At 34.5% G+C, this 27246-nt stretch overlaps 3 protein-coding genes, 1 long non-coding RNA gene and 2 pseudogenes across 19 annotated transcripts in view; 5 read left to right on the top strand and 1 right to left on the bottom strand.

Annotated features, from left to right (window-relative positions):
• LOC123209291 (probable disease resistance protein At1g61190) overlaps window positions 1–10497 on the top strand; it is a 43633-nt gene extending 33136 nt beyond the window's left edge. For 3 of the 16 annotated variants that reach the window (XM_044627274.1, XM_044627268.1, XM_044627267.1), the window contains 3 exons: window positions 8667–8722; window positions 8857–8936; window positions 9027–9093. The gene's annotated coding sequence lies outside the window, so the exon portion shown is untranslated. The other 13 variants (XM_044627283.1, XM_044627266.1, XM_044627278.1 and 10 more) reach the window with 11 other exon arrangements.
• On the top strand, window positions 660–2932 carry LOC123201068 (disease resistance protein UNI-like). Its single transcript, XM_044616523.1, has 2 exons — window positions 660–2788; window positions 2923–2932. The coding sequence occupies exons 1-2, from the start codon at window positions 660–662 to the stop codon at window positions 2930–2932; spliced, it is 2139 nt and encodes a 712-aa protein (XP_044472458.1).
• A 2214-nt stretch (window positions 10498–12711) lies between the features above and the next one.
• Window positions 12712–15637, bottom strand: LOC123209296 (annotated as a pseudogene).
• A 4487-nt stretch (window positions 15638–20124) lies between these two features.
• LOC123201056 (disease resistance protein UNI-like) lies at window positions 20125–23410 on the top strand. The gene is made up of 2 exons (XM_044616513.1): window positions 20125–23223; window positions 23354–23410. Exons 1-2 carry the CDS (start codon window positions 20125–20127, stop codon window positions 23408–23410), a joined length of 3156 nt encoding a protein of 1051 aa, XP_044472448.1.
• A 576-nt stretch (window positions 23411–23986) lies between these two features.
• On the top strand, window positions 23987–24932 carry LOC123209314. The gene is made up of 2 exons (XR_006501036.1): window positions 23987–24093; window positions 24900–24932. It is a non-coding gene; the product is annotated as an uncharacterized LOC123209314 (long non-coding RNA).
• A 334-nt stretch (window positions 24933–25266) lies between these two features.
• The window catches only part of LOC123209302, a 28242-nt pseudogene continuing 26262 nt past the window's right edge, over window positions 25267–27246 (top strand).

The following is a 27246-nucleotide window of genomic DNA, read 5'->3' as shown; positions in this document are numbered from 1 at the left end:
GCGTGTCATTTACCTCTCTTTCCTACATTCTATCCATTATTGTTCATTCTCAATCTCTCCAAATCGAAGACAATCAAAGCAAAAGATAGTATCCAATGAAAATGCCTTTGGTAGAAATAAATCAAAATATATACAAGTCATTTTCTCTAGTCTTTAGTTTGGAAACAATTTGTATATATTATATCCAACACATTTTCAAATATTAGAGTTATTAATTTTTGAATATGTTAACTCCTATTAACTTCTTTTCAGGTAGAAATAATACATCAATCTGCATACACATATTCTTTATACTATGGAAATTATAAAAGAAGAGAATATTAAGCAAGTAGCCTTGATTTGAGAGCAAAGGCAAAGATGGAACAAAGAAGACTTGAGAGGCAATTCAAGTATAAATGAATTCCAAAATACCCAAAGGAAATTTGTAAATTGTTTAAGTCATATAGGTATACATGAAATGTCCTCTGTTTTCCTCTGTTTTGTAGAATAGTTGAAAAGATTCCTGACTCTGTTTTGTAGAGTAGCGATGAAACAAAAGAATAACTTTTAAAAGAATTATAAAAGATGAATCACATGCCATTCTCTTCTCTTTCCTACCTTCTATCAATCATTATTCATCCTCGATCTCTCGACAACCAAAAACACTCAAAATTTACATCATGGAAATTGTTACTTCATCTGTTAGTTCAATTTCTGAAATTATTTTCACCCGCTTGTTTGATGCAGCAGGACGTCAGATTGGCTACCTGCTTAAATACAATGACAACATCGAAACTTTACAAAAGCAAGCTCAGAAACTCAAGGCTACCAGAGACAGCATGCAAATGAGAATTGATGCTGCTGAAAGAAACAGAGAAATTATCTTACCTGATGTCCAAAGCTGGATATCTGAAGTTGATAATGTCTCTGCAGAAGCAGAAACGTTTTTGGAAGATGAAGGCAATGTGAACAAGATGTGCTTCAAAGGTTGGTGCATTAATGTTCTATTGCGTTACCGGTTCAGCAAGGTGGCAAAGCAGAAGATAACGGTGATCACTCAGCTCCAAGAAGATGGAAAATTTCAAACTCTATCTCAGCCTGCTCCTCCTCCTTCAAGCATTATCTCTCCAACTGTGGGATTTTCTGGAATTTTTGAATCCAGAGAATCAATCAAGAATGAAATTATGGAGGCCTTGAAAGATGACAAGGTCAGCATAATTGGAATATGTGGGATGGGGGGTGTGGGTAAGACCACACTAGTGAAACAAGTTGGCAAACTAGCTGAAGAAGAAAAGTTGTATAATTCAGTAGTTATGGTAGTTGTGTCTCAAACCCCAACTATCATGAATATTCAAAGGGAAATTGCTTACATGCTAGATCTGAAATCATTACCTGATTTTCCTGAATCAACACGAGCTAGTTCCCTGTGGGAAAGAATTAAGAAGGAGAAACGAATCCTCATAATATTGGATGATGTTTGGGGAAGAATTAAATTGGAGGAGATTGGTATTCCTTTTGGGAAGGACCATAGAGGTTGTAAGATCATGCTTACCTCTCGAAGCAAAGATGTGTGTGATGAGATGGATTGTAACAAAATATCTATTGTTGGAACTTTATCAAAACAGGAATCGTGGGAGCTATTCAAGGAGGTTGTTGGAATGGATGTTGAAAATTCTGTCATGAGTCCAATCGCAAGAGAAGTAGTCACCGAATGTGATGGCTTGCCAATTGCAATCGTGACGATAGCAAGGGCATTAAAAAACAAAAATGAGCATGTGTGGATTGATGCGGCACGACAACTAAAAACGTCTACTCCAACAGATATCCTAGGGATGCAAGGAAGTGTGATTTCATCTTTGGAGTTGAGCATCAAATATCTAGAAAGCGAGAATGCAAAATCATTGTTCTTTTTTTGTAGCATATTTCCAGAGGATTTTAAAATCCCAATTGAAGTTTTAGTTACATATGGAGTGGCTTTGAGGTGGTTCAAAAATGTTGAGACACTGAAGGATGTTAGACACAAAGCACATGCTGTTGTAAGTACCTTGACCTCTTCTTTTCTCTTGATTTATGAGAAAGATCCCTACTCTATGAAAGAGTATGTAAAATTGCATGATGTTGTACGCGATGTTGCACATATAATAGCACCTAAATACAACCAAATATTCTTGGTCAAAGCTGGCATTGGTCTAAAAGAGTGGCCAAACAGAGATACATATGAAGATCTCACATGTATCTCATTAATGTCAAATGATATTAAAGAAGTGCCAGATGTGATGGAATGCCCAAAGTTACAGTCTTTACTATTGCAAGGAAATTCTAAAATGGTTTTCCCTAACAATTTCTTTCAAGGCATGAAAGATCTTAGAGTTTTAGACTTGAGTAAAACTCAATTATTGTCACTGCCAGAGTCACTTTCTTTGCTGGCAAATCTTACAACATTGTATCTTAATGGTTGCAAGTTAGGTGACCTATCTATTATCGGGCAACTAAGTAAACTAGAAATTCTTAGCCTTAATAATTCTAATGTTAGGGAGATCCCAATATCTTTCAGTCAATTAATTCATTTGAGGTTATTAGCTTTGAACAATTGTAAGAAGCTTGCACAAATAGCACGTGGTGTCATATCCTCTCTATGTAAATTAGAGGAGTTGTATGTTTTAAAAAGTTTTAAGCATTGGTATTCGGAAGGAGGTGAGGGGGGTTTGAGAAGCAATGCAAAGCTTGCTGAGTTACAATCTTTGTCTAGATTGACTAGCTTGCAAATTGCTATCCCAAACTTGGATTTCTCAATTGATAATGATGTGCCGTTCAAAAACTTATCAAACTTTGCAATAATAATAGGTGGTGTAGAAGATTTTGACACAAACGTGTTTAGGCTTTCTTCAAAAGAATATTCAAGAAAATTGTTGATGTTAAATGATGATAAGGTTTTGATTTCAGGATTGATTAATTGCCAAAAGAATTTGGTAATTGAACAAACGGAATCTATAGGAGTAGCCAAGTGTAAATCAGTGGTATATATATTTGATTGTGAAGTGCTTAAGGTGACATATGGAAAAACAAAGTTGCTTTCGTCATTAAAGGAACTATATTTGATAAATCTGCAAAACATGACACATATATGGAAAGGTGAAACTCAATACATAAACCTTTGCAACTTGAAGAGAATAATATTACGGATGTGTCCAAGGTTAGTTAAGCTATTTTCACAATCTTTGTTGCAGAGTCTTATTAGTTTGGAAGAAATGGAGATATATGATTGTAACAATTTAGAAGAGATTTTCATAATGAAAGAAGAAGAGGAAATAATACCACCAAGGAAAGATCTCACCACAACCTCCCCAAGTTTGGGAAACTTAACTTCTATAAATATACAAAGATGCAATAAATTAAAAAGTCTCTTCACCCCCTCCATAGTCGAAGGCCTTGTGAAGCTCAGAAGACTTCAAGTATATTCTTGCTCAACATTGGAAGAAATAGTCACAAATGAGGAAGTATCATCATCATTAGCAAAGAAGATTGTTTTTCCTAGTTTGTCCTACTTGGGGTTTAAATGGCTAAGAAACATTGGTTGTTTTAGCTCAGTCTCATATTCTATTGAATTTCCAATTTTGGAGAGAATTCGGATAAGTACATGCCCAAAATTGAAGATTTTTGGCTATGGAGAACAACTGACACCAAAGCTTAACGAAGTTATGCTTAATCACAAGGAAGGACGATGGATGGGTAACCTGAACTTCACAGTTGAGCAATTGTTCATAGAAGAACAGGTATGTGAATTAGATAATTGTTGATTGTAAACAATTGTAAATATTTTTGAATAAATTGTATTGTCTTTTTAAAATATGTTTAGTTAGCAGTATGACATAATAATATAAAAATTGTGATTGGTTTTGCAGGAGAAAATTGCAAGGAAACGACTAATTGGTATGAATTATGTATCACAAATTCAATAACAAATTATTATTCTTGTTGAAGTAATTTAAAGATTTTATATTTGTAATTACATCTGTGAATTTTGAATTCTTAAAAACACTACTTCTATTATGTTTCTGTTGTTTGAAATATAGAAGAAGAAGTAAAAGCAGAAAAGTGAAAAGGATTAAACACCAACTGAGACAATGATGAGATCGATGGAAAGCTAGCAGGGGAGACATGTTTCATAAGCTCGTTTAATCAAGGTACTGAAATTCCCTCCCTCTAAGGCCTACTTGCTGACAAAAGGGAAGGGAAGCAATTCTACAAGGGAAATTAACGATAATTGTACAAGTATAGAGGGGTTTCTTAAAATTCTATTGAAAGTGAGGGTATATCTAGCTGGCTCTGGGATATTTTTTAAATTACAAATTTATTGCAACCTAAGTGATAGTTTTACCTTTTATTTTTGTGCAGACTGATCCCCACAATTATCTTTACTTTTGGTAAGGCCAAGGAAGATCTTCCTGTTAAAATCAACGGCCTTGGGCTTCCCGTCGATGCCATCTGCCGCAACCCTAACGACTTTGAGTTTGACAAAGAAGTGTGCTCATGGCAGTGGTATGTGCTGCACTTCTCTCTTTTATCATAACTGCAGATTCTCTTTTTTGTTAATTTGCTCATTTTCTATGAATGCGGTGGATTTTCTATTAGAAATGAACTTGATTTAATTATTTAAAGATGGACAAAATCTGAACTGTAATTAATTGATAGGATTGGATTTTTTTATCTTGTTTGAGTAATTTATGAATTATGTATCACAAATTCAATAACAAATTACAAGATTTTATATTTGTAATTACATCTTCGAATTTTGAATTCTTAAAAACACTACTTCTATTATGTCTCTATTGTTTGAATTACAGAAGAAAAAGTAAACACCGACCTAACTGAGACAATGACAAGATTGATGGAAAGCTAGCAGGGAGATATGTTTCATAAGCTCGTTTAATCAAGGTACTGAAATTCCCTCACTCTACTTGCTGATTAAAGGTAAGGGAAGCAACTCTACTAGGGGAATCAGCGATAATTTTACAAGTATAGAGGGGTTAATTGGATATTCTATTCAGAATAAGGTTTTCTGAGGCTGGCTGTGGGATATTTTAATATTATAAATTTATCGTCACCAAATACAGCTTCACCTTTTAATTTTTTGCAATCTGATCCCCATAATTATCTTTACTTCTTCTTAAAGGCCAAGGAAGATCTTCCTGTTAAAATCGACGGACTTAGGCTTCCCGTCGATACCATCTGCCGCAACCCTAACGACTTTGAATTCGACAAAGAAGCGTGCTCATGGCAGTAGTATGTGCTGCACTTTTCTCTTTTATCATAACTGTAGATTCTCTTTTCTGTTAATTTGCTCATTTTCTATGAATGCGGTGGATTTAGTTAGGTTGAGCGGACTTTTCTATTAGAAATGAACTTTGATTTAATTATTTAAAGATGGACGAAATCTGAAGTGTAATTAATTGATTTGATTGGATTTTTTTATCTTGTTAGAAAAAACTAAGTGAAAAAAGAGTTCAGAAACAGTAAAATCAATTTTCAAATTACATGTCTTTATGTTCAGCAACTTGGGGCTTCACTGGCATAGGTCCTTGTTATGCAGGGCTTGACATATGTTCTTATTATGGTGGCATGTATGTGTTCAAAATTTGAAACAGCTCCCATTAGATGTTTCTCTTTTGTTCGAATAACAATAGAGAAGGAGAAGAAAAAGCAGTGAAAATTACCTGAAAATGCATCAACTGAGACTTGATTCTGCAATGCATACTCGTGTGAATCAGGTTCATCAATTTTTTATGAACACAATGAAATTAAACATTAACTTAATATTGATTAATGAACTTCAAAGAGGCAATTTAATATCTAATAAATCAAAGTGAGAATTGTGTTTAATGTTCATTTCCTAGCAATGCAAGATCTTGGGATGCTTATATATGAATTCAATTGAATTGTAAATATTTATACTATTTGTACAATATTTAGATGTAAAATACCTTTTTCTTTCTTCAATGGCTTGACTGCCCCTTACCATAATCCCAACAAAATAGTTTATTTAGATTCACATCAGAAAATTGCAACTGAAAATGCAGGGGAGTACAGGGCATGGAATTGTAGCAGAAAAGGAAAAGCAGACAAGCTGAAGAGGTTTTAGATATCATTTGCAATTTATACTGTTGAATTTTTATTCATTAAATTTTTCCTATAAATAGCAAGGAATAAAATCCTTACTTCAATATTAATGATTATGCATTATCAATATCACAAACAGGTGGGCAATTTCCGGGTGGCAAGGTTGCATGCTGATGGAAACTTAGCAGATGAGACACTTGTCATATGCTCATTTAATTAAGGTACTGAACTCCCTCACTCTTGCTGATATAGCTCTAATGCCAATTTAATTTGTCATACTGATACAATTCTTTTGTTTTTGAGCATGGAGTATTAAGAAAACATTCATTTGGTTGAAATTTGTGATGCAAAATCTCGGGGAAAACAAGCTTGAAAACAGGCACGTTAACAAATTGCCATCAATGTATTCTCATTATTACATGTAAGCTCAAATGACTTAATGATCAAATATGGAAGAAATAATCATGAACAAGAAAGGAGAAAAGGCGGATGTTTGCATCAACAGAGAAGATGGCGTTCCTAGCTTAAATAAGATGAAACTCATTTTGTTTCAGAAAAGGATTTATCCACAGTTCTCTATTTCTACAACTGGGTGAAGAATCTCTCTGCTGGAGAGAATATGTAGGTGCTGCTTCTGTTTTAGTATATTCTCTGATTGCTTGCGTGCAGTAAATTAATTTTTATATCATAAACCATTTCTGAGTGAGAATAATATGCCAGGTAGGATGCATATATATCAAGGCAGCCTGTTTCTATCATATGGGCCCTAGTATCAACAATTGGATGACGTGATTCAGAAAGCGTTGGAGAAATTACCTAAGCCTGATGAGGTGCATTTAAATTTCTGGAAATACTCTTCCTGTATATGATTCTTTTGCAGCACAAAAATCAGTGTATATAGATATTAAAATTTGACTTTTATATGTGGAAGTGCTGGTAATGAAATTCTTTAGTGCCCATGGAGTACCAGTCAGTTATGTTGCGAATGCTAGTAATCCATAAAAAGACCAGAGGAGTGCAGAACTTGAAAAGCTGTGGATTCGGCAACAGTCATACTCTAACATGCCAGGTTTGACAATAAAACCGAGTTTCATAAGTTTTAGATTCATCTTTCTTGTCTGCCCGTAATTACGAGTACTGTCACAATTGTTGTTTATTGACTTTCTTGATCTCTAATAATTTTTTCCGCCATTAGGTTGGGCACTATAATGTTTTGTTGGTTAATTCCTTTTAATATTCATTTCTTTCCCCTTCTTTTGTTTTGTTAGTCGAGTAAGGCCTGTACAATGATTGAAGCCCAACAATGATGAAGTTCTCATTGAGCTCTGCCAGAAAGGTTAAATTGATTATAGTATTTACAATTTCAGCTTTATGAGTAAGCACATAGTCTTGAAAAGATTGACATGGAGCACAGAGAATTGCCTCTTAAATGCACTTCAAAACTGGGGAAGTGTACCAGTTTTATATACACTTAAGATTTATGGATGTCCGATAATGAAGACCTTGATTATGGATGTCCTCCTATCTTAATCAATGTTGTGATACATCCATTGACTAAGATAGGAGGACAATGAATGCGTAACCTTGACCTTACGGTACAAAAATTTGTTTAGGTATGTGAATTAATTAGTTGTGGATTGTAAACAATTACATTTTTTTAATAAATTGTGTTTGAAAATAATTGTCACTCGATAATAGCTACTTTCTTCCTAAAATATGTTTATTTAGTTAGTCATAAATTGTTTAAAAGTCTGATTTATTTTTCAGGAGAATTAGGAAGGTTCAACTAAATGGTATAACTCTTGTATGAGATTTCTTTTTTTTTTTTTTTTAATTTTATTAAAAGTAAGGGGACATCTGGCTGGCTCTGGGTTATCTTTTTAATATTTTTTTTTAATATATTGCAACCTAAATGATAGTTTTACCTTATAGTTATATTTGCAAAGACACCCCCACAATTATCTTTACTTTTCTTAAAGGCCAAGGAAGATCTTCCTGTTAAAATCAATGGCGTTAGGCTTCCTGTCAATACCATCTGCTGCAACCTTAACACTTTGAGTTCGACAAAGAAGTGTGCTCATCGCAGTGGTATGTGCTGCTTTTCTCTTCTATTGTAACTTTGGTTACTGTTGTTTGTTAGTTTTCTCATTTTACATCAATGTGGTGGGCTTAGTTAGGTTGAACTGGCTTTTCTATAACAAATGAACTTTGATTTAATTATCTAGAGATTGACAAAATCTGAAGTGTAATTAATCGTAATAGAAGTAAGAGCAGAAGGATTACCTGAAATTCATCAACTGAAACTTGATTCTGCAATGCATACTGGTTTGAATCTTGTTCATCAAATTTTTATGATTAGAATCAAATTTAACATTAATTTTATATTGATTAAAGTTCATTTCCTAGCAATGCAAGAGCTTGCATGTTTATATAAGAATTCAATTCAATTGTAAATATTTATACTATTTGAACAATATTTGGATGTAAAGTACTTTCTTCCGTGGCTTTATGCCCCCTTACCATAATCACAACATAGTCTGTTTAAATTCACATTATAAAAATGGTAACAGAAAATGCAGGGGAATACACAGCATGGAACTGTTGCGGAAAAAGGAAACCAGACAAGGTGAAGAGTTTTTAGATATCATTTGCAATTTATAGTCTGTTGAATTTTGATTCATTAAATTTTTCCTAGAAATAGCGTTGAATAAAATCCTTATTGCAACATTCATGAGTATGCATTATCAATATCACAAACAGGTGAGCAATTTCAGTGTGGCAAGGTAGCACACCAATGGGCGCTTAGCAAAGGAGACACATGTCATATACTCATAATTTTGGTTCTGAATTCCTTCACTTTTGCTGTTATAGCTCCAATGCATATTTAATTTCTCAAACTGATACAATTATATTGTTTTTGAACATAGTAGGAAGAAAGCATACTTGTGGTTAAACATTTGTAATGGAAAACTGAGGTGAAAAGAAGTTTGGAAACAGGTATGTAACAGATTTCCATCAGTGTTTTCGCATTATTACATTATATGTAAGCTCAAATGACTTAATCCTTGAATATAGAAGAAATAATCATGAATGAGAAAGGAGAAACGGCTGCTGCTTGCATCAACAATTGGATCAAGCATCTGTGTTCTGAAGAGAATATTTAGGTGCTGCTTCTGAAGAGTATCTTCTGTAATTTCTTGCCTGTAGTAAATCAATTTGTATATCATAAACCATTTCTGAAAGAGAATAATAAGTCAGGGAATATGCATATATATCAAGGCTGTTTCTATCTTACAGTCCTGGTATCAACTAGAGGTTACATCAAGTCTATGGCTGGCATGATTCATGAAGAGTTGGGGAATTCTCTAAGCCTGAGGAGGTGCATTTAATTTATGGAAATACTCTTCTTGTGTATGATTCTTTTGCAGCAAAAAGTCAGTACATATATTAAAATTTGACTTGCCTGGGGGTTGTGGTGATTTGATGGGATGAGTCTCTACAACTTTTCTTTGATTTTTGTATGTGGAACTACAGGTAACGAAATTGTTTAGTGCCCATGGAGTTCCGGTCAATTATGTTGAGAATGCTGGTATTCCATGCAGAAAAAAGATGTAGTAGTGCAGAACTTGAAAAGCCAAGGATTTGGCAACGATCATACTGTGACATACCAGGTTTGACTTTAAAATCCAATTTCTTTATTTTAATCTTTCTTGTCTGCCCTAAATTATGAGCACTGTCTTATTCATCCTCATCATTAGGTTTAATTCCTACACTAGTGAAGTTCTCTCAGAAAGGTGTTAAGAGTCTTCTAGCAATTCTAGTCAGGTATAAGACTTATGACTAGATACAAAAATAGCAATATCGTGTGTTGATACAAGCACTAAAATGGCTATCTACGGAGTGTTTACCATTGCAGTTTTGTGAGTGAGCACATTGAAACACTTGAAGAGATTGACATGAAGTACAGGGAGTTGGCTCTTGAATCCAGCATTCAAAACTGGAGACATGTAGCCACCCTCAACCGCACGTCTTCCTTCATCAGGGATTTGGCAGATGCAGTACTAGAAGCCTTCCCTTCAGCAACCGCTATATCTTCTTCAAGGAACATTTCCAATGAAGATGACAATGACTTTGTGAGATATGCTGTCAAACTGTTGTTCGGTTCTATATTAGCATTCGTTTTGCTTATGTTGCAAAAAATGATACTTGCATTCAAGAGTAATCTCCTTTAAAGGCGATTTAGAGTGGTAGACACCAGATTTTCAAAAAAGTGGAATAGCAGCTGAGTATCATATGAACGGGTGATTTCATAGTTTGATCAAAACGGCATGACACGCCAGGGATTTTGTTTGTTGTACATGAAAATGGGGAGCTTTTATGCAGTGATGTTATTCTATCTTAGATGTTCTTTCTAATATTATTTATGTGGAAACATGTTTCAATCTCAAGTATAAAGTATTGACCAAATGTAAGATATGAAACTTAGATCCTACATTAGAAAATATGAGTTTATAGTATAAAATTTATATGATTTTTTATTGCCCAATCAATAACTAGCTTACAAGGTGTGATTCTTCTTAGGACATATAATTTTGTATGAATCATTATCATGTCTTTTAGTTGCAATCATGTGTCAAATATACCTCAAAGTTGAGCTTGACAGTATAAAATCCCTTATGCTTGAATTTGAGCACGAACTTGATTAAATCGAGTTGACAATCAAACTTGAACTAGCTTACCTTAAATCTGCCCCAACAAGAGAGTATTAAAACAAATACTCCCACCTATAATTTAGGCAAGCGTCATTTGAGGCATTATTTAAAACCCAAACCAAACCAATCGATCAAACTAGTTCGGTTGAGATTTGATGGACAATCTAGTCTAAGTCGATGTCTAAAATTTAATTAACCATTGGACAAGTAAACCACGGTTGAAGAAGGCAAACCACGTCAAGTCATCGTTCAACTATTAAGTTCATTCAGTCAAATTGTCATAGTAATGTCAGCATGTAAAATTTTACAATTGTTCAGACTTAAACTCAATCTGTTTTGTCAGGAATATACACCATACACCATTAGACCACAAATTTGTTTGATTAAACATTATTATAATATTTATTTATTCGATCACTAACTGAACAATCAAGATTCAGAGCAGCCCCTAGACCGGGTCAAGGTCTACTATCAGTCTAAAAACATTGACTAAGCATCAGTTTTCCTTCTATATTCAAGAGAACAGCCAGAAAATATTAGAATCAAATGACACAATTTCTAAAATATATACAAGCACAAGCACAAGGAGTTTTCACTTCATTTTTTGCTCTTTGATGAGAGAATTTTTTCAACGTCTGGAAAGGATAAGCAACCCAACGACTGTTAAACATGAAGCACCAACTATGGAGACAACAGGGGCAAATGCATAGACAAGATTTGGAAACCTGAAATAGTTTTGGATCCTCTTCAAACCTTTGTCAACAAGTGAAGCCGGCGCTGCTGCTCTGGCAACTCAAAATGGCCTGGTTATGTTGTTCCCAGTCCACATCAAGATAACAATCTGAGGATTGATGGTGCACACATAATATCTCCATATAATAGTCAAAAGATAGGTTAAATGAAAAAAATTAGGCTGATGCCATGCGGGTGGTGTTTGCCAAGTTATGTGATGGCTGAGACACAGGATTGCAAGGGAAAAAAAATGCTTATTTTTATGACGTCATGATGTTGCTGTCAACGTATGGCTTTCATCGGGTTAAGTCAGCAGTTGATCCGTAAACCAACATATTTGGGCTAGTTTGACCAGGGTTCATCCCAATTCAAAACCCATACCAAGTGTGAACCATCTCCCAATCGAATTAGCAACCAGTTGCTGGTTGAACTGACAGGTCAGGTATGGTTTGTAAAACCATCAGAGAAACTTTCAATAGATAGAGATGGTTTCTTTTTTCCTGTTGAGAATAACTGAGCCTGAATGAACGACTTTGAAACTATGTATAAAAAAGTAGAGCTTTCAAGCAACAAATATCGAAAGTGCAGTATTTCATACCCCTAAAAGTGCCTGGAGATTAGCAGCCGGGTTCTTGCCAGAACTTTTGTCATAGCCGAGGAATGCCAAGAAAAAGAAAGTGGTATATGTAACGCCATCATACAACCATTAAGCTAGCAATGCAGCACGCCCAAGCTTTGCAATCTTTGGATTGATTTCAGCTGAGTCAGCCTGGTGAAAACATAAAGAAAGATTCAAACACTATGTAGGTTGTCTACAACATGTAGCTAAGGAAACAAAACTTCATTTCACCTTAAGTTCCTAAGGAAAAACATTGTCAAAGTTTTGGTCGTTCCCTTTTCTCCATTATTTTGGAGACAATTTCCAAAATCTTTAAGAACATGCGGTTGTAACCAAAACACATTTTGATAGTTTCAAACTCACAAACTATTTAACTAATCTTTTATTAGCATCTTTAAACGATATAAGATATTCATGCATACTTAACACTTCTTCCATGTATTGTAGATGTGAAATTTTTCTAGAGGTATTACAGTTATATTTTTCAACTAGTATTAAATGTTTTCAAAGTCTCAAATACTCACAAAGAAGTTCTCAATTGTTTTTGCATAATGATAGAAAATATTAAATTATAAAAAAATTGCAATTTTAAACATTTATTTGACACATAGAAACTTAAAGAATCAATCTGAATTTTTTATTTCTTGGTGTGTGCACAAGAATATTTCTTGCAGGCTCAGAGATTTGGAGAGTACTTTACTGAAATGATGAAAGTTACCCATAAAAGGAGTACTTATCTATCAAGTACTCTACCAAGCAAAAGTTCGATGCAATTCATCTCCTTTTGGTCTTCCGGATACTTAAAAAATTTCTGCTATTCAGTTTTCTGGTTCACTTTTGATGCTGCCAAGACTTGTACGTCAGCAAACAACCATAAAACTCAGATTTCTTTAACAAATTTAACCCTGTTCTTCATGCCAAAGACCTGGAGTGGAGTTCTCCATTACCTCTCCAACCACAAATGCTTGTACCTGGTCCCCTGTTTGAACCCAACTGTAACCAGGATTTTTCTTTGCCCCTCTTGACTTCATCAATTCCCTAATCTTGTTTGCCTCATCCCATTTCCCAGCTTCTGCATACATGTTTGAAAGAAGAATATAATACCCACAATGTTCAGGTTTCAACTTAAGCAAATGCTCAGCTGCCCAAGACCCCAACTCTATATTACCATGGATTCGGCATGCCCCAAGCAAAGCACCCCATATATTGGACTCCGGTATGATGGGCAAATTTTTTATAAGTTCCACTACATCTTCCATAAGGCCAGCTCGTCCAAGGAGATCAACCATACAAGCATAGTGCATTTGTGTCGGCTTAATATTCTGAGCCTGCATTTCCTCAAAGTATTTCCTCCCTTTTTCAACAAATCCTCCATGGCTACAGGCTGACAAAACTGCAATATATGAAACTGAATCATATTGCACTCCACTTTCCCTCATATTTTCAAAGAGATTGATAGCCATGTCCAAATCACCAAGCATTCCATAACCCAAAATCATAGTATTCCACGAGGCTGCATCTTTATTTGGAATCCTCACAAAGATCTTGTCAGCTATATCAATCCGTCAACATCTGGAATAAAAGTCCAAAAGTGAATTAGCAACAAAGAGGTGTGTGTGAAAAAGCTTTCTTGTCACGACTGCATGGATCTCTATCCCTTGCTTGGTTGCAGCTAATTTTCCACAAGCTGATATAGCACCCACAAAGGAAACCACATCATGCATCATACCCATGAGACCCATTTCTGAGAATAAACTCAAAGATTTTGAGCAATCACTAGTTTGAGCATAGCTTACTATTAATATATTATAAGATATTTCATCCCTACGGGATATGTCAAAAACACTTTGAGCCAGATCTAAGCAGCCACATTTTGCATACATGTCTGTCAGAGCATTGGTCACAAACAGATCAAGGTTGAACCCCATACGGATGGTCACTGCATGGATTTCTTTTCCTGGATGAAGGAAACCAACTCGTGCACAAGCTGGAAGAACATTCGTCAAAGTGACAGAATTAGGTATCTTGTTATGTACTGACATTGCTCTTAATAGCTCTAGAGCCGCTAATTCTTGCCCGTTTTGAGTAAAATTAGCAATCATGGCATTCCAAGTAACAACGTTCTTTACAAGCATATTGTCAAACACACAGGAAGCTTCAGATTGATGGCCTGATTTTGCATACATATCAATCATTGAGTTGGCAACAAACACATCAGATTCAATGCCCATTCTTAAACAGAACCCATGGATTTCCTTTCCTAACCCAAATAATTCTTCTTCAACCAATACAGGTAAAATACTAGATAAGGCAACAGAGTTTGGTGTCAGCCCAGCACAAATCATCAGCCTAAACATATTTAATGCATCCTTGTTACACCCTGTATGAGCAAGACTAGCAATTATGGCATTCCAGGAAACTTCGTTCCTCTCTACCATTTCATCAAAAACTTGACTTGAAGCCATCATATTTCCACATTTACCATACACATCAACCAGTGCATTACTGGTAGTCACCTGAACACCCAACCCAACCTTCACAACAAAACAATGAATCTGCCTTGCCATGACCTCATTTGCAAGGCTCCCACAAACTGGCAAAATGCTAACAACAGTAACTGAGTTTGGTTTAAACCCAGACCTTAAAATCATATCACAATATAAATCAAGCGCCTCCACATAACAGCCATTAACCGAAAGTAATCCTATAATTGTATTCCAGGAAACAATATCTCTTTCACGCATTTCATCAAACACACTCCTAACATTTTCCAAAAGCCCACAATTACCATAAAACAACAACAGGGTATGCCCACAAAAACATCCATTTCAAAACCAAGTTTGAACAGATGCCCATGAATCTCCATACCCTTTTGGAGTTCCAAATTATCAGCACATGCCTTGAGAACAAAAGGGAAGGTATGTTTATCAAGCGGAACTCTGGTCCTAACCATTCGATTATAGGTAACAAAACCATCATGAACACGGGCAACCAATAGAGCCCGAATGAAAGTATTCCACAGAAATGCAGTGTGGCAATAACTAATAGTCTGTTCAAAGAGAAGGAAACAAGCATTGGATTCTTGGAGAGCAGCATAGCGGAGGATCAAAGAGGCACAGAGAGAAACACTTCTAGGAAGAAATCCATTGTGGAGTGCAAAGGCATGGACTTGTTTAGTTTGGCGCAGAGATTTGGAGTTTGAGGCAATTATGAGGAGATTCACATGTGTGTGGTTGGTTGATGAGTGATAAGTACAGTGAGTCTTTCTCAACAGAAAGTGATATTTGCTTAAGATTCTTGAAGCTACTTGATGTCTATGCACATGAAGAATTTTAAATGCATTGTTCTGTAACAACATCGAAAGATAGCAAAGCAAAGGCCTTTTGGAGTTTGTATATCACCAATAGTTTTACTTTGCAATGGGGTTGGAATATATAATTTCCTATGCAGATACAAGGGTCAGCTGAGTTGAGTTAAGTGGTCAAAAAATAAAAGTCACAATGCGAAAAGTTCCCCCTTTTTCCTTTTCTCTCGGTAATTTTCTCATCGGCCAAGTGAAAACTACATATAAAGAAAGAAAGAAAAAAAAAAAAGAATTGATGATTGAGCTTATAGTTCAGCTTAAAAGGCTCTCACCTTCCATTAATCCCAGAACCCTTTACTCTCCTGAGACAACAAACAACAAAAACTAAATTTTCAGCCATAAAGTCCAAAACAGAGAAGCTGCAAATAAATAAATAATAAATATTTTTATCTGTACCTGTAAGTGCTGGTCATCTGGGATATTATCTCCAGCACTGGAAGTTCCCTGGCTGATGGAACAGTTGAGGCAAAGGCTCGATTCTGAGTGAAAAAAATGGAAGCAAGTCTAGTTGAAATCTTTTATTGTTAATGTTGTGTGAGTGATTGGTATGACAGAAATATGAAGAGCTGGATTTTACTTTGATGAGGTTCTAGTTGGGAAAGAAGAGTTGTTGTGGACAAAGGCTTGCAAGTGTTATGGCGGAGCTTAACATCTTCACTAGCTTTGGACATTATCAGTTGCATATCGGATTGATTCTGGAGGTTAAAAGTGAGAAGTCTGTTTTGTTAGGGGAATTAGTGAAAATTATCAGAATCCAAGGGTTATATTCATCTTTAAATAAAACTGGAACCGAATCGAGCTATCTTGGTCTCGAAAACTGGCTTGGTTTAGTTTGGCTTGGCTTGTATTCATTTAAGTTAAACTCAAATTGAAATCGAATCAAAACAGTTGATTCGGATTTAAAACTGAGTTGAACTTAAATTACAAAGAGTTATGTTTGGTCTAACTTGTGAGTTGGACTGGTAGCTTGATTCAGTTTAATTTGACTTACAGTTCAATTCTAGTTATGTCAAATAATTATAAAAATGGCATTACTTTGTTTATTATGAGGTAAGTAAGGTCGTTGTCAACAAATATACATTTGAAGATCTCACATGTATCTCATTGATGTTAAATGATATTAAAGAGATACCAGATGTGTTGGAATGCCCAAAGTTACACTCTTTACTATTGCAAGGAAATTCCAAATTGGTTTTCCATAACAATTTCTTTCAAGGCATGAAAGATCTTAGAGTTCTAGACTTAAGTGAAACTCAATTATTGCCATTGCCCGAGTGAAATTCTTTGTTGGCAAATCTTACAACATTGTATCTTAATGGTTGTGAATTGGGCAACTAATCTAAAATTGGGGATCTAAGCAAACTGGAGGTTCTTAGCCTTAATGATTTTAATGTTAGGGAGATCCCAATATCTTTTAGTTAGTTAATTCATTTGAGGATATTAGCTTTGAACAATTGTGAAAAGCTTGCACGAATAGCACATGGTGTCATATCCTCTTTGTGTAAATTAGAGGAGTTCTATGTTTTAAAAAGTTTTGAGCATTGGGATTCTGGAGAAGATGAGGGGGGTTTGAGAAGCAATGCAAAGCTTGCTGAGTTGCAATCTTTGTCTAGACTGACTAGCTTGCAAATTGTTATCCCAAACATGAATTTCTTGATGGATAATTATGTGCCGCTCAAAAACTGATCAAGCTTTGCAATAATAGTTGGTACAGATTATTGAATAGGTGAGTTTAGAATTTTAAAAGAATATTCAAGAAAATTGGTGATCTCAAATTATGATAAGGGTATGATTTCAGGATTGATTAATTGCCTAAAGAATTTGGTAATTGAACAAACGGAATATATAGAAGTACATTCGTGTGAATCAGTGGTATACATATTTGATTATGAAGAGCTTAAGGTGGCATCTGGAAAAACAAAGTTGCTTTCGTCATCAAAGGAACTTCATTTGACAAATCTGCCAAATGTGGCACATATATGGAAAGGTGAAACTCAATACATAAACCTTTGCAACTTGAAGAGAATAACATTATGGTGATTTGATGGGATTAGTCTCTACAACTTTTCTTTGACTTTTATATGTGGAACTACAGGTGATGAAATTCTTTAGTGCCCATGGAGTACCAATCAGTTATGTTGAGAATGCTAGTGATCCATAAAAAGACCAGATGGAGGAGTGCAGAACTTGAAAAGCCGTGGATTTGGCAACAATCATACTTTCACATGCCAGGTTTGATCGTTAAACCCTATGTCATTGATTTTGGATTCATCTTTCTTGTCTACCCACAATTACGAGCACTGTTGCAATTGTTGTTCATTGACTTTCTTGATCTCTAAAAAAGTTTCAGCAAAGAAAGTTTCAAACAGAGTAACATATTTTTTCAAAATGCCTAGACATAGCAAGGATTTTGTTTGTTGTACAAGAAAATGGGGGAAATTGTTTTTCCCATAATTAGGGAATAGATCTGTTGAAGGCAGTTCTTGATTTAGTTTGATGTGTGAAAAGAATTTGTTTGGTGATACCTGGAAATAATCAATACAAGCACATTTCTGCTGCTTCTTTTTCTTTTAACATATCGTACATGTTCTTTTAACATTATCGAATCAATATTATAGAAACTTTAAAATGAGTTTGTACAGAAATTGGTTTTCTATGAATTAGAATAGTACTTGCCAATTTTATATGAAAATAATAGTAATGTTTTTATCAAGCCAGACTGAATGTGTCACTTCAAAGTGTTGAGAAATCAGAGCTTAGCTTTCTTGCTGAACTGAATCAAGTGTTGTGTAACCAGGTAACTGCTGATGGATTGCAGGGAACAAAAGCTGAAGAGAGTGCAAATAGTTCGCTGGGATCTAAAACTTACGTGAATGTGCAGGAGTTGCAGGGCGTAGAAACTGAAGCAAAATCCAGAGGTAGCCTCCAAGGGGTGGGCTTCCAAGGTGGAGAGCTTTGGTATAAATCATTTGGGAGCATACTGAGATAATACTCTTGATTTATTGGTCACTAAACCTGGGTGGTCAGGTGGGGTTTCTCGTTATCAAGAAAAGAAAAAACCCAAGAGCTACAAAAGGAAATAGAATCATTTATATTCATAAATTAGGGACTAAGACAATCATGTTTGTGCCATCTGTTAAGAAAATTGATGCAGGAAGGATTGATTGTCAATCCTCAAGCAAAGTTTTCCTTCCCAATTTCAGAATGTGTTATGCAAAAAGGGTGCCAAAATGTTATGTGTTTTTTATCAATCGGAGAAGGGGACTTCTACCTTCCTTTTAGTTAAAATTAAAAGAGTTAATTGGCCTCTCTCATCAAGAGCCTAAAAACTTATATTAATTTACACTTATAACCTAAATTTGATAACTGACCCATTTTTGAATGATTAAATTAGACTCATAAAATAATTTTTCTCTGAATTACACATTCACCTGATTTTTTATTAAAGGGTTAACAAATTTAATTCATGTATGCCCACGTTATTTCAACATATACAACATAATCAAAATTGTAGAGTAAATTTGTTATCTCTTAATTAATCTAATTTATCTCATGAGCAGGCTTGTGAAATCAGTAAATCATATTAAGTCCTTTTAGAATAAAAACAAGATCTCTACAAACACTTTACTGATGATAGAAGAAAAGAAAAGAATATTAAGCTTGAGTTGAGAGCAAAGCCTTTTGGAATTAGAGCAAAAAATGAGAGGAAAGAATAATCTTTTCAATTATATTAGAACCAAAGAAGCCTTGAGACCCAAGGCTTCTTCTGTATGAAATCTTTTGTACTTTCAAAGCCTTTCTCTTTTCTCTTTCAATTGCTTGATGCTGTAATTCTTCTCCTTTTTGTTACAATGGATTCTTAATTTTGTTATGAGGATTCGAATCTTTCTTTAAGAGTTGAATTACGTGTCATTTACCTCTCTTTCCTACATTCTATCTATTATTGTACATCCTCAATCTCTCACATTCAAAGACAATCAAAGCAAAAGATATAAAGTATCCTATGAAAATGCCTTTGGTAGAAATAAATAAAAATATATACAGCATTTTCTTTAGTCTTTAGTTTGAAAACAATTTGTATATATTATATCTAACACATTTTCAAATATTAGAATTATTAATTTTTGAATATATTAACTCCTATTAACTTCTTTTCAGGTAGAAATAATACATCAATCTGCATACACATATTCTTTATACTATGGAAATTATAAATGAAGAGAATATTAAGCAACTAGCCTTGATTTGAGAGCAAAGGCAAAGATGGAACAAAGAAGACTTGAGAGGCAATTTTAAGTATAAATGAATTCCAAAATACCAACAGGAAATTTGTAAATTGTTTAAGTCATATAGGTGTACATGAAATGTCCTCTGTTTTCCTCTGTTTTGTAGAATAGTTGAAACGATTCCTGACTCAAGAGTAGCTATGAAACAGAAGAATAACTTTTGAAAGAATGGAACAAAGAAGCCTTGAGGCAAAAGGCAAAGGATAGAAGTATTATAAGAGATGAATCACATGCCATTCTCTTCTCTTTCCTACCTTCTATCCATCATTATTCATCCTCGTTATCTCGCAACCAAAAACACTCAAAATTTACATCATGGAAATTGTTACTTCATCTGTTAGTTCAATTTCAGAAATTATTTTCGGCCGCTTGTTCAATGCAGCAGGCCGTCAGATTGGCTACCTGCTTAGCTACAATGACAACATCGAAGCATTACGAAATCAAGCTCAGAAACTCAAGGCTACCAGAGACAGCATGCAAATGAGAATTAATGCTGCTGAAAGAAACAGAGAAATTATCTTACCTGATGTCCAAAGCTGGATATCTGAAGTTGATAATGTCTCTGCAGAAGCAGAAAAGTTTTTGGAGGATGAACGCAATGTGAACAAGATGTGCTTCAAAGGGTGGTGTATTGATGTCCGATCGCGTTACCGGTTCAGCAAGGCGGCAAAGCGGAAGATAACGGTGATCACTCAGCTCCAAGAAGGTGGAACATTTCAAACTCTATCTCAGCCTGCTCCTCCTCCTTCAAGCATTATCTCTCCAACTGTGGGATTTTCTGGAATTTTTGAATCCAGAGAATCAATCAAGAATGAAATTATGGAGGCCTTGAAAGATGACAAGGTCAGCATAATTGGAATATGTGGGATGGGGGGTGTGGGTAAGACCACACTAGTGAAACAAGTTGGCAAACTAGCTGAAGAAGAAAAGTTGTATAATTCAGTAGTTATGGTAGTTGTGTCTCAAACCCCAAATATCATGAATATTCAAAGAGAAATTGCTTACATGCTAGATCTGAAATCATTACCTGATTATCCTGAATCAACACGAGCAAGTTCCCTGTGGGAGAGAATTAAGAAGGAGAAACGAATCCTCATAATATTGGATGATGTTTGGGAAAGAATTAAATTGGAGGAGATTGGTATTCCTTTTGGGAAGGACCATAGAGGTTGTAAGATCATGCTTACCTCTCGAAGCAAATATGTGTGTGATGAGATGGATTGTAACAAAATATCTATTGTTGGAACTTTATCAAAACAGGAATTGTGGGAGCTATTCAAGGAGGTTGTTGGAATGGATGTTCAAAATTCTATCATGAGTCCAATCGCAAGAGAAGTAGTCGCCGAATGTGATGGCTTGCCAATTGCAATTGTGACAATAGCAAGGGCATTAAAAAACAAAAATGAGCATGTGTGGATTGATGCGGCACGACAACTAAAAACGTCTACTCCAACTGATATCCCAGGGATGCAAGGAAGTGTGATTTCATCTTTGGAGATGAGCATCAAATATCTAGAAAGCGAGAATGCAAAATCATTGTTCTTTTTTTGTAGCATATTTCCAGAGGATTTTGAAATCCCAATTGAAGTTTTAGTTACATATGGAGTCGCTTTGAGGTGGTTCAAAAATGTTGAGACAATGAAGGATGTTAGACACAGAGCACATGTTATTGTAAGTACCCTGACCTCTTCTTTTCTCTTGATTTATGGAAAACATCAGTACACTAAGGAAGAGTATGTAAAATTGCATGATGTTGTACGTGATGTTGCACATATAATAGCACCTAAGTACAATCAAATATTCTTGGTCAAAGCTGGCACTGGTCTAAAAGAGTGGCCAAACAGAGATACATATGAAGATCTCACATGTGTCTCATTAATGTCAAATGATATTAAAGAAGTGCCAGACGTGATGGAATGCCCAAAGTTACAGTCTTTACTATTACAGGGAAATTTTAGAATGGTTTTCCCTAACAATTTCTTTCAAAGCATGAAAGATTTTAGAGTTTTAGACTTGAGTAAAAATCAATTATTGCCACTGCCAGAGTCACTTTCTTTGCTAGAAAATCTTACAACATTGTATCTTAATGGTTGCAAGTTAGGTGACCTATCTATTATCGGGCAACTAAGTAAACTAGAAATTCTTAGCCTTAATAATTCTAATGTTAGTGAGATCCCAGAATCTTTCAGTCGATTAATTCATTTGAGGTTATTAGCTTTGAACAATTGTGGGAAGCTTGCACGAATAGCACATGGTGTCATATCTTCTCTGTGTAAATTGGAGGAGTTGTATGTTTTAAGAAGTTTTGAGCATTGGGATTATGAAGGAGATGAGGGGGATTTGAGAAGCAATGCAAAGCTTGCTGAGTTACAATCTTTGTTTAGATTGACTAGCTTGCAAATTGCTATCCCACACTTGAATTTCTTAATTGATAATGATGTGCCGTTCAAAAACTTATCAAGTTTTGCAATAATAATTGGTGGTGTAGGATATTTTGGAAAGCTCGACTTTATGACTTATTCAAAAGAATATTCAAGAAAATTGTTGATGTCAAATGATGATAAGGTTATGATTCCAGGACTGAATAATTGCCTAAAGAATTTGGTAATTGAACAGACGGAATATTTAGAAGTAGACACGTGTAAATCAGTGGTATATATATTTGATTGTGAAGTTCTTAAGGTGACATATGGAAAAACAAAGTTGCTTTCACCATTAAAGGAACTACATTTGAAAAATATGCCAAACATGACACATATATGGAAAGGTGAAACTCAATACATAAACCTTTGCAACTTGAAGAGAATAACATTATGGCGGTGCCCAAGGTTAGTTAAGCTATTTTCACAACCTTTATTGCCGAGTCTTACTAGTTTGGAAAAAATGAAGATATCTGGTTGTAATAATTTAGAGGAGATTTTCATAATGAAAGAAGAAGAGGAAATAATACCACCAAGGAAAGATCTCACCACAACCTCCCCAAGTTTGGGAAACTTAACTTCTATAAAAATAGGAACATGCAATAAATTAAAAAGTCTCTTCACCCCCTCCATAGTCAAAGGGCTTGTGAAGCTCAGTTCCCTTACGATAACTGATTGCTCAGCATTGGAAGAAATACTCACAAATGAGGAAGTATCATCATCATTAGTTGAGAAGATTGTTTTTCCTAGTTTGTCCGAATTGAGGCTTATATGGCTAAGTAACATTGGTTGTTTTAGCTCAGGCTCATATTCTATTGAATTTCCAGTTTTGGAGACACTTTGGATAGTTAACTGTCCAAATATGAAGATTTTCGGTTATGGAGAACAACTGACACCAAAGCTTAACAAAGTTTTGATAAGACATTTTCCTACAAAAAAACGATGGATAGATAACCTAAACTCTACAGTTGAGCAATTGTTCATAGAAAAACAGGTATGTGAATTAGATAATTGTTGATTGTAAAGAATTATAAATATTTTTGAATAAATTGTATTGTCTTCTTAAAATATGTTTAGTTAGCAGTATGACATTAATAATCTAAAAATTGTGATTGGTTTTGCAGGAGAAAATTACAAGGGAACGACTACGTGGTATGAATTATGTATCACTAATTCAATAACAAATTATTATTCTTGTTGAAGTAATTTAAAGATTTTATATTTGTAATTACATCTTCGAATTTTGAATTTTTAAAAGCACTACTTCTATTATGTCTCTGTTGTTTGAAATATAGAAGAAGAAGAAGAAGAAGAGGAAGAAGAAGAAGAAGAAGAAGAAGAAGATGAAGAAGAAGAAGAAGAAAAAGTGAACACCTAACTGAGACAATGACAAGATTGATGGAAAGCTAGTAGGGAGACATGTTTGATAAGCTCGTTTAATCAAGGTACTGAAATTCCATCACTCTAAGGCCTACTTGCTGATAAAAGAGAAGGAAAGTCCTGAGTTCAACCTCTGTCACTCTTGTGAAAATTTTTAATTTAAAAAAAAAAAAGAAGTAAAGCAATTCTACAGGGGAAATTAGCGATAATGTTACAAGTAAGAGGGCTTTTGATAATTTTATTCGAAGTGAGGGTCCATGCGGCCGGATTTGGGATTTTTTTAATATTATAAATTTGTTGTAACCGAAATGGTAGTTTTACCTTTATTTTCTCACGAACTGATCCCTACAATTACCTTTACTTTTTACTTAAAAGCGAAGGAAGATCTTCCTGTTAAAATCAACGGCCTTAGGCTTCCCATCGATACCATCTGCCGCAACCCTAAAGGCTTTGAGTTCGACAAAGAAGTGTGCTCATGGCAGTGGTATGTGGTGCACTTTTTTCTTTTATTTTCTTTTATAATACTGTAGATTCTCTGTGTTGTTAATTTGCTCATTTTCTATGAATGCCGTGGATTTAGTTAGATTGAGCTGACTTTTCTATTAGAAATGAACTTTGATTTAATTAGTTGAAGATGGACAAAATCTGAAGTGTAATTAATTGATTTGATTGGATTTTTTTATCTTGTCAGAAAAAAACAAAGTGAAAAAAGAGTTCAAAAACAGTAAAATCAATTTTCAAATTACTTGCCTATATGTTCAGCAACTTTGGGCTTCAATGGCATGGGTCCTTGTTATGCAGGGCTTGAGTTATGTTCTTATTATGGTGGCATTTATGTGTTCAAAATTTGAAACAGCTCCCATTAGATGTTTCTCTTTTGCTTGAATAACAATGAGAAGAAGGAGAAGAAAAAACAGTGAAAATTACCTGAAAATACATCAACCGAGACTTCATTCTGCAATGTATACTGGTGTGAATCAGGTTCATCAATTTTTTATTAACACAATGAAATTAAACATTAACTTAATATTGATTAATGAACTTCAAAGAGGCGATCTAATGTCTAATAAATCAAAGTGAGAATTGTTTTTAATGTTCATTTCCTAGCAATGCAAGATCTTGGGATGCTTATATATGAATTCAATTGAATTGTAAATATTTATACTATTTGTACAATATTTAGATGTAAAATACTTTTTTCTTTCTTCAATGGCTTGATTCCCCCTTACCATAATCCCAACAAAATAGTTTGTTTAGATTCACATCAGAAAATTGTAACTGAAAATGCAGGGGAGTACAGGGCAAGGAATTGTAGCAGAAAAGGAAAAGCAGACGAGCTGAAGAGGTTTTCGATATCATTTGCAATTTATACCTGTTGAATTTTAATTCCTTAAATTTTTCCTAGAAATAGCAAGGAATAAAATCCTTACTTCAATATTAATGACTATGCATTATCAATATCACAAACAGGCAGGCAATTTCAGTGTGGCAAGGTTGCACGCTGATGGAAACTTAGCAGATGAGATACTTGTCATATGCGCGTTTAATTAAGGTACTGAACTCCCTCACTCTTGCTGATACAGCTCTAATGCCAATTTAATTTGTCATACTGCTACAATACTTTTCTTTTTGATCATCAATTATTAACAAAAGATTTATTTGGTTGAAATTTGTGATGCAAAATTTAGGGGAAAACAAGCTTGAAAACAGGTTTGTTAACAAATTGCCATCAATGTATTCTCATTATTACATTACTTGTAAGCTCAAATGACTTAATGATCCAATATAGAAGAAATAATCATGAACAAGAAAGGAGGAAAGGCGGATGTTTGCATCAACAGAGAGGATGGTGTTCCTAGCTTAAATAAGATTAAACTCACTTTGTTTCAGAAAAGGATTTACCCACAGTTCTCTATCTCTACAACTGGGTTAAGAATCTGTCTGCTGGAGAGAATATTTAGGTGCTGCTTCTGTTTTAGTACATTCTTTGATTGCTTGCTTGTAGTAAATTAATTTTTATATCATAAACCATTTCTGAGTGAGAATAATATGCCAGGTAGGATGAACATATATCAAGGCTGCCTGTTTCTATCATATGGGCCCTAGTATCAACAATTGGATGACGTGATTCAGAAAGCGTTGGAGAAATTACCTAAGCCTGATGAGGTGCATTTAAATTTCTGGAAATACTCTTTCTGTATATGATTCTTTTGCAGCACAAAAATCAGTATATGTGTGTATATATATATATATATATATTAAAATTTGACTTTTATATGTGGAACTGCAGGTAATGAAATTCTTTAGTGCCCATGAAGCACCAGTCAGCTATGTTGAGAATGCTAGTGATCCATAAGATCAGATGGAGGAGTGCAGAACTTGAAAAGCTGTGGATTTGGCAAAAATCATATTTTGACAGTAAAACCCAGTTTCATAAGTTTTAGATTTATCTTTCTTTTCTGCGTGTACTATTGCAACCGTTGGTTATGGACTTTCTTGATCTCTTATATTTTTTTCCACCAGTAGGTTGGGCACTTACACCAATGGTTGAAGCTCGACAATGCGGAAGTTCTCATTGAGCTCGACTAGAAAGGTGTTAAAAGTCTTCTTGTATTTCCAATCAGGTACTTGAATGGTTACAAAAATAGTAATTTCGTAGTCGATATGAGCACCAAAATGGCTATCTGCAAAGTTAAATTAATTACAGTATTTACAATTGCAGCTTTGTGAGTAAGCACATAAAAACATTTGAAAAGATTGACATGGAGTACAGGGAGTTGCCTCTTGAATGCGGCATTCAAAACTGGGGATATGTACCAGTTTTATATACACTTAAGATTTATAGATGTCCGATAATGAAGACCTTTGGTTATGGAGAACAACTAACACCAAAGCTCAACAATGTTGTGATACATCCATTGATTAAGATAGGAGAACAATGGATGCGTAACCTTAACCCTACAGTACAAAGATTTGTTCAAGTGTGTGAATTAATTAGTTTTTAATTTAAACCGTTAGTATTTTTTTAATAGATTGTTTTTGAAAATAATTTTTACACAATAATTGCTATTGTCTTCTTAAAATATGTTTATTTAATTGGTCATAAACTATCTGGAAGTCTAATTTGTTTTTCAAGAGAATTAGCAAGGTTCAACTAAATGGTATGAATCATATATCACTAATTCAATAACAAATTATTATTCTTGTTCGAGTAGTTATATTCTATAGTAAGTTAAAAATTTTTTTATACTTGTGATTGTATCTTCAATTTTTCTTTTGTTTTTGAATTCGAAGAAGAAGAAGAGACTTATTTTGCAATACGTTATAAAGGCGTGAATCATGTTCATCAATAATTTCCATTGATTTTTTCCTAAAAAGAAAAGAATACCAAATATGTATTTTTTTGATTGTGCATGATCTTTTTTTTTTTTTTGCTAATTGATAATGCATTATCAATATCAAAACGCAAGTGGCAATTTAGCAAGAGACTCTTGTCATAATCTAGGTACTGAAATTTCTACACTCTTGCTGATATGATATAGCTCTTAGGAAGGGAAGCAATTCTACAAGGGAATTAATGATAATTTTGCAAGTCTAAGGGTTTTTTTTTTTTTAAATTTTATTGAAAGTAAGGGGA

Source organism: Mangifera indica, chromosome 2 (genome assembly GCF_011075055.1).
Source record: "Mangifera indica cultivar Alphonso chromosome 2, CATAS_Mindica_2.1, whole genome shotgun sequence".
In the NCBI taxonomy this organism is placed as follows: Eukaryota; Viridiplantae; Streptophyta; class Magnoliopsida; order Sapindales; family Anacardiaceae; genus Mangifera; species Mangifera indica.
The sequence above is the reverse complement of the archived record's forward strand: the minus strand, read 5'-3'. Positions and strand labels throughout refer to the sequence as shown.